At 52.3% G+C, this 15014-nt stretch overlaps 1 protein-coding gene across 1 annotated transcript in view; it reads left to right on the forward strand.

Moving 5' to 3' along the window:
- LOC121040130 (putative interleukin-17 receptor E-like) overlaps positions 1-15014 on the forward strand; it is a 75287-nt gene that overhangs the window by 29648 nt on the left and 30625 nt on the right. The window contains exon 10 of the mRNA XM_040490505.1: positions 551-1031. Coding sequence (XP_040346439.1) covers positions 551-1031 — 481 coding nt within the window. The remainder of the gene's footprint in view (positions 1-550; positions 1032-15014) is intronic.

Genomic DNA, 15014 nt, shown 5'->3' on the forward strand with positions numbered 1-15014 from the left:
CTGCTGCTGCCTGTCCCTCCGTGGCTGCAGCCACTTCAGGCAAACTGGGCAGTGACTCCGGACGCCCCCCACCCCCAGGGGAGACTTCCCCGGCTCCAGCCACCTTTGCTCCGCTCCTCCGCAGCCATCCCCCCGCTCTGTGGCCACCACAGGGAGGGCCCCTGCCTGGACTCGTGGGAGGTCCGTGGTGTCCAGACTCCGAATACTAGGCTGTTCCTTTCCAGCCTGCAGTGTCCCCCCTCCTCTCCCCTGATGAAAAGCGAGTCCTCCTTCAGGGGTCTTTCCGACGCCCACTCCCTGCTGGGAGTCTTCCTGCCGGCCAGGCCGCGGGGCCGGGTGTTCACTTTGCGGGGCCCTCTGGCTGCCTGGGGAGGACCCCGTGTCCGAGCCTCCTTGGAGCAGGGGGCGGGCGGGGGGAGGGGGGCTGGTGGGCAGCCCAGCCACAGAGAAGCTTCTCCAGCCAGCGGGCCGGCCAGCAGGTGCGGGACAGGGGAGCACGGGTCTCTGGGCAGGGCCAGCCGCACCCCCAACGCGGCCCTCCTCCTCCCAGCCTGCGGTGGAGCCTCCGCCCTTCCACGGGTCCGACCTGTGTGTGCAAGGCGTTGGTGTGCGCAGAGCCAGGAAGCAGATGCCGCCCATTTCCGGCGCTGACTGTCCATCCGCGCTCCCGGACCCTCAGCCGCTGAAGGTGCGGTCCCCCTCGGCCGTGCCAGGCCTGGCTCCGGGCCGCCCCCCGACGGCTGTGCGCGGGGACTTGAGGCCGGACGACGCACAGGCGCCCGCTTGCACCCTGCCCGCGCCCCTCAAGAGGCCCGCCGAGAGACGCTGCGAGGCGCAGTCCCCCAGGAAGTCAGCGGTCCCCACTCGTGACTTTCAGCTCGCAGACGGTCAGGCCCCGAAAATCCGCCTTCCCAAAGCCGAGTCCGACAGACGCTCGGGGGCCGACACGGTAAGCGCGCGGGCACGGCCGGCCGTGCTCCCGAGCGTGAAGACACCGGAGGGCGCCCTGTTTCAGCCGCTCACGCCGCCAGGTAGCGCTGCGGGGGCGCTGACGCCGCGGGCTGCTCGGGGTGGCCTGCTCCGTGGCCTCCAGGGCGAGGCGGGGGCGGGGAGCGTGTGCCGTGGGGGCACCGGCCCCGGGCCTGGGACTGGCCGGGCTGTTGGGGTCGCGGGGTCCCCGCAGCAGCAGTTCCCGGGGCCCCTCACAGGAGCGGGTGGGTGGCCTCTGTGTCGCTCTGTGTGCGGTGTGGCGCGCATCGGGTCGGGACGGGCGCCAGCGGGCCACTGGGCTCCTGCACTCAGTTTTCCGAGGTTCCCGACGGAGCCGACCCTGCGTGGCCTGCCAGCCTGTCCTGGGCCCGGGCTCAGGGCACAAGACAGGTGTGGGGCAGCCCCGAGTCTCTGGGGGTGGCCCTGGGGGGTCTGTACCTCAGTGCCCTTCCCCAGAGTGGCCGGAAGGTATGCGTGAGGAAAAGGCAGGAGCCCGGCGGCTGCCACACCCCTGCCTGGTTCAGCTCCTCCTGAAACACACCTGCTGTTCCCTCCACCTGCCTGGGTCTCTGTCTGTCTCTCTCCCCACACCTCCCTCCCTTTCTCCCCCCCCTTTCGCCCCCCCCCTCCCTCCCTGGCACCAAAGCGTCCTTGCCGTCCGTCCGTCTGCTGGCTGGCTCTCTCCCCTGGAGTGCAGGTCCCTAATGGTAGCGATCTTCTGCTGTCTTCACCGCTCACCCCGGCAGCTGGGGCTGTGCGGGGGGCCCACGGGCGGTGCCCGGTAAGTGTCTGTGCGGCGAAGGCACGGGTTGTCCTCAGCGCTGGCCGGCCTCGGCCGGGAGGACACCCCCAGTCCCGCCCACTCTCCTCACCTCACGTCCAGTCTGCCACTGAGGCCGCTCGGCCCTCCCGCTCAGCATCTCGCCTCTTTCCGGGTTGTTTGCACCTTTCCGCAGGCATCTTTCTAGAAGCGTAGCGTTGAGGGGTGCACACAGCCTCAACTTAGCTGCGGTAACACAGGCGGCTGGCTTAATGGCTGGCTTAATGACAGAAAGGTGTTCTGTGAACGTCCTGGAGCCTGAAGTCTGGAGTCAAGGTGTTCGCAGGGCCGTGCTCCCAAGGCTGTAGGGAAGAATCCCTCCTGGTCTCCTCCAGCTCCTGCTGCCTGCTCGTAATGCTTGGTGCTCCTTGGCTTGTCCTTGGGCCACTCCAGGCTGCGCCCCGTCCTGACGTGGTGTTCCTTCTCTGTGTCTCTGTGTCCAAAGTTCGCTCTTGTAAGGACACTGCTGTTGGATTGGGGCCCACCCCCTCCCTCCAGGGTGCCATCTTAACCTGATGACATCTGCAAAGGCGGTTTCTAAATAATGTCAGATTCACAGGTTCCAAGTGGACGTGAGCTCATGGGGAGGGGGTCTTGAACCCGGTACACTGGGCCTTATGAGCACGGCCAAAGGGGCTGCACTCTGACTGCATTCACACCGGGGCCGTGCCTCCTGCTGCTGCCGACACTTGGTGTCAGCATGCATCTTCGTGTTCGCCTCTGGAGACAGTGCGATGGCGCTCGTTTACATTTTGCTGCTTACCAGTCAGATGGCCCATTTTCAGGCGTGTTTCCCCTCCTGAGAAGTACCCACCTGAGCCTTCCGTCCAATTGTCCGTAGACTCTTCTTCCGGAAGGGTCTCTTTCTTCTCGACTTGGAGGAGTGACGTCTATTCTGGATTCTCCTTTTCCATTGACTGTTGCAAATACTGTCCCCACTTTGTGATTTGTCTTTTTGCTTCCTTATGACATGCAGAACCACCTTGATTTTGATAAACCCAAGCTGGTCAACCTTTTCCTCTACGGTTGGTGATTTTTGTGGCTGGTACCCTTACCCTGAGCTCTTGAAGACAGGCCCCGGTGGCGGCTTCTTCTGTAAGTGCCACTTGCTCGTGCGTTTCGGTCGTTAACGCTCCTGGAGTTGATTTGGCGTGTGGTGTGAGATGGGTTTGATCGCAGTTTTACGGGGCTCCCCACTGTGGAAAGGCCCTCCCCACCTACCTGCAGCTTGCTGCTGTCACGGACGGTGTCCCTGGACTTTCTGGTGAGCTCCGTCGGTCTGTCCGTCTGCCCTGGGCCAGTGCCGCAATGTCCTCCTTACTGCAGCCCACTAGGGCGTCGCTGGGCTGGTCAGGCAAGTCCCACCATCTTGTTTTTCTTCCTCAGAAATGACTCCGCTCTTCTGGACTCTTGACCCCTTTACTTCCATACCAGTTACAGAGCCAGCTTGTCAAGACGCACCAAAAAAAGTTTTACAAACATCTTTAAAGGATTTTTACATTTTATTTATTTCTGAGAGACAGAGCATGAGCGGGGGAGGGGCAGAGAGAGACCGAACAAAGAACCCGAAGCAGGATCCGGGCTCCGAGCTGTCAGCACAGAGCCCGGTGTGGGGCTCGAACTCACAGACCGCGAGATCGTGACCTGAGCCGAAGTCGGACGCTCAACCGACTGAGCCACCCAGGCGCCCCTGTTTGCACTTTTTTAAAGTTAGATTTAGTCTTATATGTGTTTTTATTTTTGATTCTAGGGTAAGTAGTATTAAAATTTGTGTTTTTTCTACAGATTGTGGCTGGTTGATAGAAATGGAATTGATTTTTATGAACTGATTTCTTTTTAATCCAGCCATCTGGCTAACATTTCTATCAATTCTGTTAATATATCTGAAGATTATGTTTATTTCTCTGAATAATATTATTTCTTGTGAATAATCTGAAGACTATTATTATTTCTCACGTACACAGTTATGTCATCTGAAGAGTTTTCTTTTTCCTTGCCATCATTATACCTTTTGTATCTTTTCCTTACTTTATTGCACTGTGTACAACTTCCTTCATTCATTGCGTCTCAGGCGCATATGCTCTGGTTGGTCATAATCCTTGGTTCATGGCATAGTTTCATGGTTTGTCCTTACATGGCCCATTCTTATTCAGATTGTCTTAAAAACATATTTAGAACCAAACAGTATCTGCACCCACCCGTCTCTGGCACCCCTGTCTTCCTGAATCACCCCTGAGGGGACCGTTCTCCTTTTGTTGCATCTATAGGTATTCTTCAAAGATTTTTCATTTTAAGCTGTTTTTACTCCTTTAAGAAGGGCATCGCGCTTACACGTTCACCAAATGTCAAATTGCTAAAATTCATCTGTGCTGCTGAATCTTTACTGTAGCTCATTTCTTTGTGCGACTATCTCACAATTATTCTTCCGTGTTCCTGTGTTGTGTATTTAGATCGTTTCCAGGCTTCGCTGTTGTGGTCGATGACTCTTGGAACATTCTTGCATGTGTCTCTTTGTGCACGAGTGAGTGTTTCTTGTGAGTAGATGCTTCTGAACGGGATTGCTAGCTCATTTTCACCAACCAAATAGACCTAAGAAAGCAGTCTTGTTGTGATCTTGATTTACATTTCACTGGTTGTGTTAAATATCTCAGTGTGCGTTTGTTAATTATGTAAATTCCTCTTCCGGGGAATATCTGTTCATCTCTTTTGCCTGTTTTTCTGTAGGGTTGTTACGCTCGTAGTATCTGTTGTGAACAGTTTCTCCCAGTTTGTAACTGCATTTTCAGTGTTTTAAAGGTATGTTTTGATGAAAACTGTGAATTTTAATGTGGCCAAAGCTATCAATATATATTTTTAAAAGTCAGTGCTACTTTTGTCTCGAGAAACTCAGGGGAGTTTGGGTGGCTCAGTCGGTTAAGCGTCCGACTTCGGCTCAGGTCATGATCTCGCAGTCCGTGAGTTCGAGCCCTGTGTCAGTCTCTGTGCTGACGGCTCAGAGCCTGGAGCCTGTTTCAGATTCTGTGTCTCCCTCTTTCTCTGACCCTCCCCTGTTCATGCTCTCTCTGTCTTAAAAATAAATAAACATCAAAGAAAGAAAGAAAGAAACTTTCCCCTTAGGGAACCTGGATGGCTGGTTGGGATTCTCTCTCTCCCTCTCTCTTTGCTCCTCCCCTACTCTCATTCTCTCTCTCTCTCTCAAAAGAAATAAATAAAATTTTTTAAAGAAAAAAGATAATTTTCCTTACCGTGAGGTTTAAAAGATTATTTATCTACATTTATTATTAAGAGTTTCAAATTTTGTCTTTGACATATAAGTCCTAACTTATCTGGAGTTGATGTTTGACTATGGTGTGGTGACAATCAAATTTTATCTTTGGGGTGCCTGGGTGGCTCAGTCGGTTGAGCGTCTGATTTCAGCTCAGGTCATGATCTCACAACTCATGAGTTTGAGCCCTGCATCGGGCCTGGAGCCTGCTTCAGATTCTGTGTCTCCCTCTCTTTCTACCCCTCCCACACTCTCTCTCTCTCTCTCTCTCAAAAATAAATAAACATTTAAAAAATTTTTAATTAAAAAAATTTATTTGAAAAATTTTATCTTTCTCCATAGGAATAACAACTTTGTTTCATTTATTTGTTGAAAAATGCCTTTCTTTCCCACTGTGAACTGACATCTCACTCTGTACATGCATGGGTCTGTCTCTGGAGTGTCTGTTCTATTCCACAGATGAATCTGCGCCCCCCCCCCCCCCCGCAAGGTTGTACTGTCTTCACATCTGAGGGACAATTTGCCTCTCTGCCCATCTTCCTAAGGGTTCTGGTCCTTCTTGGATTCATTCCCTTCTATATAAATATCATAGTTGTTTTTATCAAGTTCCACCACAAATCCTATTGAGATTTTGATTGGATTTGCGTTGAATCCCTAGATCAATTGGGGGGAAATTGACAAATTAATGAAATCTTATCTTCCTACCAATGAGCGTGATATATTTCTCCATTTACTTATGTCTTCTTTAAGTTTCACAACGTACCCAATAGAGATTGTGTCCATCTTTCATTAGGGTTATTCTTAGTACCCTGATAGTCTTGCTGCTGCATGTGGTGTCATTTTCTCATTGCTTGCTGCTGGTGTGTAGGATGTAACTGCCTTTCATATTTTAATTTTCTATACTGCCACATTTCTAAACTCTCTCACGGTTTCTAAAAATGCGTACGTATATTCTGAGTTTTCTACGTAAGTAATTCTATATCACGTGCAAATAGCTTCATACCTTCCATTCCACCCTTGTCTATAATTTCTTTGTCTTGTCGTATTGTCCTGGCTAGAACTTCCTATACAGTATTGGGTATTATTTTTGAATTCCTGATTTTAAAGTGAACGTTTCTAACATTTCCTCATTGATAATGACGTTTTTCCTAGGTCTTTGTAAGTCATGGCTATAAATGTAAATGTATCGACACTCTAGCATGTTAAAGAAGTTTCGAATTCTTACCAACTATTACTCTAATTCTTTATAATTATTCTAATTTCTTTCAAATTTGTATTGTATGTGATGAATTTTCTCAAAACCGTTTTTTGCATCTGTGAAGTTATCATCAGCTTTTTCTCCTTTGTACCGTTAAAGTAGCGATAACATCAATTGGTTTTTTAACTTTGTGTGATGTTGGACTTGACGTACGGCTGGATTTTTTTTTTTCTCACGTGTAGTTAAAATTCATTCTCAACCAAAATTTGTTCACACTACTATTTCTTGGCATTTACGTCATTTCTGATTCAGACGATTACAAATAGCGCTGCTATGACTGCTCTTCAAGCCTGGGGAACACACATCTACTCCGTTCCGTCGCAATGGAACACGGAGTCTTGGATTCAGCTTTGGCAGGCGCTCCTAAGGAATTTCCCAGAGCGAATGTGCCAGTTTACATCCACAACGACGTGAGGGCATTCCAGTGGCTCCGTGCTCCTACCAACACTAGCCGTTGTCTTTCGATTTGGGCCATTCTGTAGACGAGCCGTGGCTTCACATCGTAGCTTCGGTTTGCCTTCCCTGATGACTAATGAAGTTCGGCACCTTTTCCTATTTATGTTCCATTTGAACATACTCTGGTGAAGTGCCATTTTTGCATTTGGACAATGTTTTTGGTTATTCTACTCCTATCGGCTTGCAGGAGTTCTCTAGATAGTCCAGATTCAAGTCCCTTCGTGGGTTTATCTATTAAAAAGATCTTCAAGGCACCTGGGTGGCTCAGTCTGTAGCCCATGTGACTCTCCATCTCAGGGTTTTGAGTCCCACGTTGGGTGTAGAAATTACTTTTGTACTTTTATTTTATTTTTATTTTTTGAGAGAAAGAGAGCACGAGCAGGGAAGAGGGGCAGAGGGAGAGAGAATCTTTTTTTTTTTTTTTAATGTTTATTTACTTTTGAGAGACAGAGTGCAAGCAGGGGAGGGGCAGAGAGAGAGGGAGACACAGAATCCGAAGCAACTCCAGGCTCCGAGCTGTCAGCACAGAGCCCGATGTGGGGCTCGAACCCACAGACCGTGAGATCATGACCTGAGCCAAAGTCGGACACTTAACCGACGGAGCCCCCCAGGCGCCCCTGGTTTTTTAATGAGGTTCCTGCAGGAATCACGCTACATAGCAAAGGCACCTTTCTCCCCTACCCCATTGGCATTTATCCAGCAAGCATTTATTTTTCACGTGTCTTCGGGTCAGCTGCAGCAATGCTGGGTTCAGCTGGGGAACGCTGATCTGGGCTCCAGCCTGCAGGTTGGTTCAGATTTGCTCCATGTGTTTCCTCCTCCTGGGATCCGTGGCTCCCCAGGGCGTCTTCTTCAGGTGGTATCAGCGTGAGAGAGCAAGCCAAACCGTGCAGGCACCTGGAAGCTTCTATCACAGCTGCACACATGGCACCGGCCAGACTCAAGTCAGTAGGCGAGGAAGGACACTTACGACAAGAAGGAGGAGGAGGAGAGGAGTGAATATGTTCTGAACAATAGCCAAATGTACAACAATCCAATGTCTTGGTCACCAGTATTCACTTACCTTCTACAGAAAAGATATGCTCACCGCCTCCTGCTCCAAAAGTGTCCCAATCACGGTGTCAGGCTCCAAGTCCCAGACGTGACGACCCTACATCTTCTGGATTCTACATCCTCTCTCCTTCCTCCGGATAGCCATGAGCCACAAAGACAGATCTGGTCTGGGATTCACTTGGCCCGTGGCTGTTTCATGGATGCTGGCAGAAGACATGAGATTCCTAGATCAGAGACAAAGGACATTATTATTCGCTTCACAGCACGGGTAGCAGCACGTCTGTGACAGTCCCACGAAGATGATGTGATATGGCCCAGGTGTGTGCTGCACACAGTGTGTTTGTTGTGTCACTGATTCGGGGAATCCGCCACTTTGGTTTTTTTAATGTTTGTTTATTTTGAGACAGAATGCACGTGTGCAAGTGAGTCGGGGAGGGGCAAAGAGAGGGAGAGAGAGAATCCCAAGCAGGCTCTGTGCTGTCAGCGCAGAGCCCCACATGGGGTTAGATCCCACCGAGCGTGAGATCATGACCTGAGCCCGCGGAGCCACCCAGGCGCCCCTGCTGCTTTAGTAGCAAGCAGTAAGCAAGCCTGCTCTCGGTCTGGAGGGAGAGACCATCTCATCCCTCAGGACTGCTCACTGCAAACATGACCCTGAGAAATGGCCCGGGTAAAGGGCAGTCAGGGCCTTGCGTTCTTGGCACACCCAACAAAGCGTGTAGGGTGCTCAAAAGACCCGTGGAGGACCGTCCCTCTCAACAATCCCCCCCATCGGTCCTCGGCCTCTGGCGAGTTTTGACACGAGTGTCCACTCTACTGGCCGCTCAGATTAGTCTGGCCGACAGAGACTGACACCAAATCCGTTCAACTTGTCTGGTACGTGTTTGTTCAAGGCTGCCTTCGTCAGGCTCCAGGTGGCGGGAAGAGGCCCGCCTGCGGCGCTGACCTCAGCCGTGTCCTCCACACCCAGGACTCGTGTGCGGTGGGTCCCAGGGGGCACTGGCGGGTCTTATTTCGGACAGTCAGGGCACAGTCCGTGGCAGACCTGTTACTCACCAAGACCCACACGACGGAGTCGAGACCGACCTCTGATCTTTGATGTCATTGCCAACATGGGGTGCAATAGACGGGCTGAAAAGCAGCCCCCCACGCCCCCGGAGAAGCTTCTGTCCGCTCGGCTCCCACCCTTCACGCACGGCCTGGAGAGCACAGGTCTCTCCAGTTGGGCTTTGCTGTTAAACTTGCTTCGGCTGTGCCACATGGGCCGTGTGGCTGAGACGCTGCACCTTGGTGGCCGTGCCTGCCATAACCCAGCTGGTTTCACAGCCCACGGATGGAGGTGGGAGAGCCAGTGGCGGGTCAGACCCAGTCACAGCCGCTGCTAGACGGTGCCTCTGGGCCGCATGCCGGGTCTGCAGGACGGACAGCACCCGACGGCCCCATCCTGCACCTCCAGGCTCTAAGAGCTCCCCGCAGGTGCATGCTCCTGTCCCCCATCCATGGCCACAAAATCAGTTCTCCTTTTCTTCCACCATCCCTTACTCCCTTCTGGAACATTCATCTGAAGGGCCAGGGCTACTGGGGATGGACCCTGTTTTGGTGCTCAGGGACCCTGCCGCCCCCACAGGAGAATCCGGGTGGCAGAGCCAGAACTAAGCCCTCCTGGGGCCCAGCTGCCAGCGGAGGGTGCAGAGACCCGGCGGCCTGGGGCAAGCTCCGTGCCCAGCAGCGAGGAGATGGCCGCGTCCCCCGGAGGGGGCGAGGAAGCAGGGCGCGGGCCCAGCACCGACTACACAGTACCACACGGGTGGCAGGCGGCCTGGGGTGCCACCGAACTCCCCAACAGTCGCCTGTTGCTGGTTGCCAAGGCGACAAAAGGCACACCACCGCATGCTGGGTCAGGGGTCGGCAAACCGCAGCCTGTTTCCATGTGGCCTGTGGGCCAGGAGTGGTCTTTACCTTTGTAAAGGGTTGTAAGAAAATAAATACATACAAGAGCGAAGAGGCGACAGACTTCCCTCTGTCCCTGTCACGGCGTCTGCTGCCCCCTCCACAGATGGCGACCGAAACCCAGCTTGCTGCCCCCAAGCACTCGTGCCGGTGCCGCAAGCGGATCAAGGGGATCTTCTGCCTCCTGAGTCACCGCAGCCGAGCCTCACGCTTTGCCGCCACCTTGCACAGGTGTCCCTTCCGGGACAGGACATGTCCCCACCGCCCGCCAGCTGTCCCCAGGCCAGCACCACCTGTCCGGAGCTTCTCTCCGTTCCGGGCACCGCAGAGTGAGCCAGGAGTCCGCGGAGAGCATCCCACGCGGCCAAGGGCTCCGGCTCGCGGGACAGAAGCCAGCGTGTCCCTGCCACGGGGCGGCAGATCGGCTGCGCCGGGAGGGCTCTGTGCAGGCTAGCCCCGGGCTTCCGGGCCACCAGCCGGGCCACCGGCCAGCTCCACGAGACCCCTCGTCCTCCCGGCAGGTCTGTGTTCCCAGCCAGCCGGCCAACCGAGCGGTGTGCCTGGAGCCTTCGCTGCACCGCGACCCTGGGCCACGGCAGGTCCCCAGCAGGCGGGAAGCACATTGTGTTCAGGAGCTATTCTCGGTCCCCTGCATTTCCGCAGAGATCTCAGAATCAGCCTGTCGACTCCGAAGAAAGGAAGGAAGGAAGGAGGGAGGGAAGGAGGGAGGGAAGGAAGGAAGGGGAGAGAAGTTGCTGGGGTTCTGTCTGGGATCACCTTGAATCTGCAGGTCACTGTGGGGAGAACTGATGCCTTTCTCATATTGCGTCTTTCAGACCGCGATCACGATCTGCTCCTTTTAACTGAGGCTTCTCCTCTCGGCTGTGTTCTGTGTGTTGGCGGTAGGGGTCTGGCACGTACTTCGCCAGGGTTCTTTCCCCAGGCATCGGTGGCTTTAATGCCGTAGCAAACGGGACCTCTTTTTACACCACGTTCTCGAGGCACGGCATGCACACGGTGAGAGCAGGTCTTGCACAGACACCTGCACCACCCCCCGCCCGGGTGAGGGGTCCCCGCTGCGGGAAGCCCCTGCGCCCCGTTCTGTACTCCGGCCGTCGGCGACAACCGCTACCCGCTGGTCAGCACGGATGGCTTCCCGCCGCGCGCTCACACCGCCTGTCGCACCCGGCCTGTCGTGCGTCTGCCACGCGGTGGTGCGCTCGCTGTCCCCGCAGAGGTCCGGGGATCCGCCCGCCGCGCCTGCGACGGCCGGGGGCCTGCGTCCTGTTCGGCGCGGCCGTGAGGGCGCCGGTCTGTGTGGACGCCAGAGGCCGGTCCTCCTGCTTTGCCGGCCACCGCGAGGCTCACCCTTGGCTTTGGAAGAAACCGCCCGTTTTCCGCCGTGGGCCCGACGTTCCGGGCTTCCTCCCACGTCTGTGAGTTCTGGCTGCCGCGCATCCTCGCCCACCTCGGTATCGTGACCCTTAGGTTTGCGGCCACTCTGGTAGGCGTGCTTTAATTTGTGTTCCCCTGACGACAAATCATGCTGGACATGTCGCCCTGTGTTTGCTGGCTCTGCAGGCGTCCTTGTGAAGTGCCCGTGGCTGCCGTCTGCCCACTTTTAAATTAGGTCGTTTGTCTCCTTATTATTTATTTGGCGCTTTTCATATAGGCTGTCAGGGGTCTGTGTATTGAGAATCGTTTCTCCGAGTCAGTGGCCTGCCCTTTCGCTTTCTTGGTGACGCCGTTTGAAGGCTAGAAGTATTTCACGGAGCCTAATTTGTCAGCCTTTCCTTTTGTGACAGGGCCCTTGGCATCTCGTCTGAAATGGCTTCGCCCACGCCCAAGTCGTAGAGATGCTCTCCAGTGGCTCCTTCTGGAAGCCCTGTGGCTTTGACCTTCACAGTTTGATCTGTCATCCATCCTGAGTTAATTTTCCCGCAGGGCGGGAAGGCGCCAAGGTCCATGTGGTTTTCGTAGCGACGGCCAGCGGACCCGGCGCCGTTCCCGAAAGGGCTGGCTTCTCTGCCCTGAACTGCTTGGCGCCTCGTCAGAAACAGACTTTCCGGAACGAATTGTGGCTCCTCTGTGCTGTGCTCTGTTTCAGCTTACCTTTCCTTGTACCAACACCACGCTTCATCACTGTCTCCACTAGTTTGGAAAACTGTTCTGGAATGCGAGAGGGCAAGTTCTCCCGCACGATTTCCTCCTCAATGCTGCCCTGGCTGCTCTGCGTCTTTGGGTTTTTCTGGTTTGTTTTGTTGTGTTCTCTACAAAAATCTTTATTTTAACATTTAAAAGAAAGCTATTCTCTGTCTTTTGAATTTTCCTATAAATTTGGCCACCAGCTTGCGCATCGCTCCAAGAAAGACCTGGTGGGCTTTTGACTGGGATTCCATCAAATCTGCAGGTCATTTCGGTACGGAGACGTCCAGTGTGAGGCGTGACGCGTCCCAGGCCACCTACGTGCTCCTTGGGTTTCCTCTGTGATGTCTTAGCGCAGAGTTTTTGTTTTTTTTTTTTAATTTTTTTTTTTAACGTTTATTTATTTTTGAGACAGAGAGAGACAGAGCATGAGCAGGGGAGGGTCAGAGAGAGAGGGAGACACAGAATCTGAAACAGGCTCCAGGCTCTGAGCTGTCAGCCCAGAGCCCGACACGGGGCTCGAACTCCCGGACCGTGAGATCATGACCTGAGCCAAAGTCGGACGCTCAACCGACCGAGCCACCCAGGCGCCCCTAGTGCAGAGTTTTTAAGTCAAACTTACTCAGATGTATTTGATATATTCTTGATACTTTTATAAATGTATTCTATAAATTTTGATACTTTTATAAATGGTGCTTTTTTATCTTTTTTTGGTTTTTTTGGTGAGAATATATAAAATCTACTCTCTGACAAATTTCAGTTATTCCATACAGCGTTCTCAGCTGTAGTCACTGTGTCTTACACGACGTCCTCAGACCGTAGTCATCTGTGTGTGGACCCTTTGACCAGCCTCTCCCTGTGTCCCCTGCACCCAGCCCCTGGCAGCCACTTTTCTGCTCTGTTTCTGGGAGTTTGACGTTTTTCTTTTGAGATTCCACTCGCAAGTGTTACAAATGGCATTTTAAATTTTATTTTCCAATTCCTTGCGCCAAGGTATAGAATATTCCGTTGTTTTTTGTACATCGACACTATAGCCCAAAGTGCTGGTAAATTCACTTCTTGGTTCTCGTAGTTTGTAGATGCCTTTGGATTTTCCACAGAACCACATCACCCCGTGTCTTCCTTTCTCGCCTTTAGGCCTTTGTTTCTCGTTCTTGCCTCGTCGCACTGAGAACCTCCGGTAGTGAGAGTGGGCAGGAACCCACCCGGGTGCCGGCCGCGGAGTCTCCATGCACACCTTGTCACGTCAGTCAGACGCGGCTCCCGCCGCCCCCTTGTTTGCTGAGTGGTCTTCCCCTCCTTCCTCCATCCTGCCCCCGCCCTCCCTCTTGGCTTCCTCCCTCCCTCCCTCCTTCCTTCCTTCCTCCCTTTCCTTCCTCCCTCCCTCCCTCCCCCCTCCCTCCCTCCTCCCTTTCCCCCTCTCCTCCTTCTTTCCTTCCTCCCTCCCTCCTCCCTCCCTCCGTCTTTCCTCCCTCTTCCCTTTCTCCCTCCCTTCCCTCATGAATGACACAGAATGTATCAGGTGATCTCCCTGCTTCTGTTGAGATGATCTTAGTATTCTGCTGATGTGGCAAATGGCACTGATGGATCCAGGAATGTGAAACAAACCTTCCCCCTTCCCAGCCTCTTCCTGTCTATAGCGGGATGATGCCACTGTCACCTTTGTTCCTGACACTGGTTACCCGCCCCTGCCCTCATCAGTCAGGGTTTTGTCAGCTTTCACTTGGCTTTTTCAGAGAACCGGTATTTTGTTCAACTTCGTATTTCCCATTTTGCTTACTTTTGTTTTTACCTTTACTATCCGATTTGTTCCTTTAGTAACTTCTTTAGCTGGATGGGTGGCTCATTAATTTGCAACGTTTGTTTTCAATACATGCATTTAAGAATCTGTTTCTCTTTATTTTCTACTGTAACTGCATCTGAAAATTGTTGAATATCATATTTTTTGTACTGTTTGGTTCAGTATTTTCTGATCTCCTTTACAATTATTTCTTTAATCCTTCATTATTTAGAAATTGGTTTCCTATCAATGTGTTATCATCTGGTTTTATAGTTAGCTTTTGTTTTCTTGTTAGCATAACTGTATCTTGACCAGAGACTATGGTCTGTCTCACTACAATACTTGGGCGTTTGTGGTAAGTTGCTTTGTGTGGTCATTTTTTGTCAGTGCTGCTCAGTGCTCAAAAATAATGTGAACCCTGCAATTGTCGGGTAAAGTGGGATCAGGTTTGTTCATTGATTTGTTCAAATCTTTTGTGTTATTAACCGAGTTGGTTTTTTGTTTTGTTTTTTTTTTTGGTCTGCTTTTTCTATCAACTGCTAAGCAAAGTACAGTAAGAATTTTGGGGAACGTATCTGTCTCTCATAATTCTGTCCACTTTTGCTTTATATTTTTTGGACTGTGATTGATTTTATTTTGGTTAGAATTTGCCTGGTGTATCTCTTCCTTTCAACCATTCTCTAACCTTATATTTTACCTATTTCTCTGCATAAAATTTGACTTTTTAATTTTTTTTAATGTTTACTTTTGAGAGAGACCGACTGTGAGTGGCAAAGGGGCAGAGAGAGAGGGAGACACAGAATCTGAAACAGGCTCCAGGCTCTGAGCTGTCAGCACAGAGCCTGAGGTGGGGCTTGAACTCGGGAACGGCAAGATCAATACCTGAGCCGAAGTTGGATGCTCAATCTACTGAGCCACCCAGGCGCCCCTAAAATTTGTTTTTTTTAATCCAGATATTGACAACACTCTTTTAAGTGATGCATTTAATATTGATGTTTTCTGTGATCATTTACACACGTGTATCTGTATATTCTGTAGTAATCTATTATTGCATAACAGACTAATCCAGAAGTTAAGCAACAAGGCCCCTGGGGGTCTCAGTCGGTTAAGTGGTTGAGTGTCTGACTCTTGGTTTCGGCTCGGGTCGTGATCTCACAGTTCACGGGATCGAGTCTCGTCGGGCTCTTCGCTGACAGTGGGGAGCCTGCTTGGGAGCCTCTCTCTCTTTCTTTACCCCTCCCCCACCTGCTGTCTCTCTCTCTCTCTCTCTCTCTCTCTCTCTCTCTCTCTCTCTCTC

This window comes from Herpailurus yagouaroundi, unplaced genomic scaffold, assembly GCF_014898765.1.
Source record: "Herpailurus yagouaroundi ecotype Mexico unplaced genomic scaffold, PumYag 182, whole genome shotgun sequence".
Lineage (NCBI taxonomy): Eukaryota > Metazoa > Chordata > Mammalia > Carnivora > Felidae > Herpailurus > Herpailurus yagouaroundi.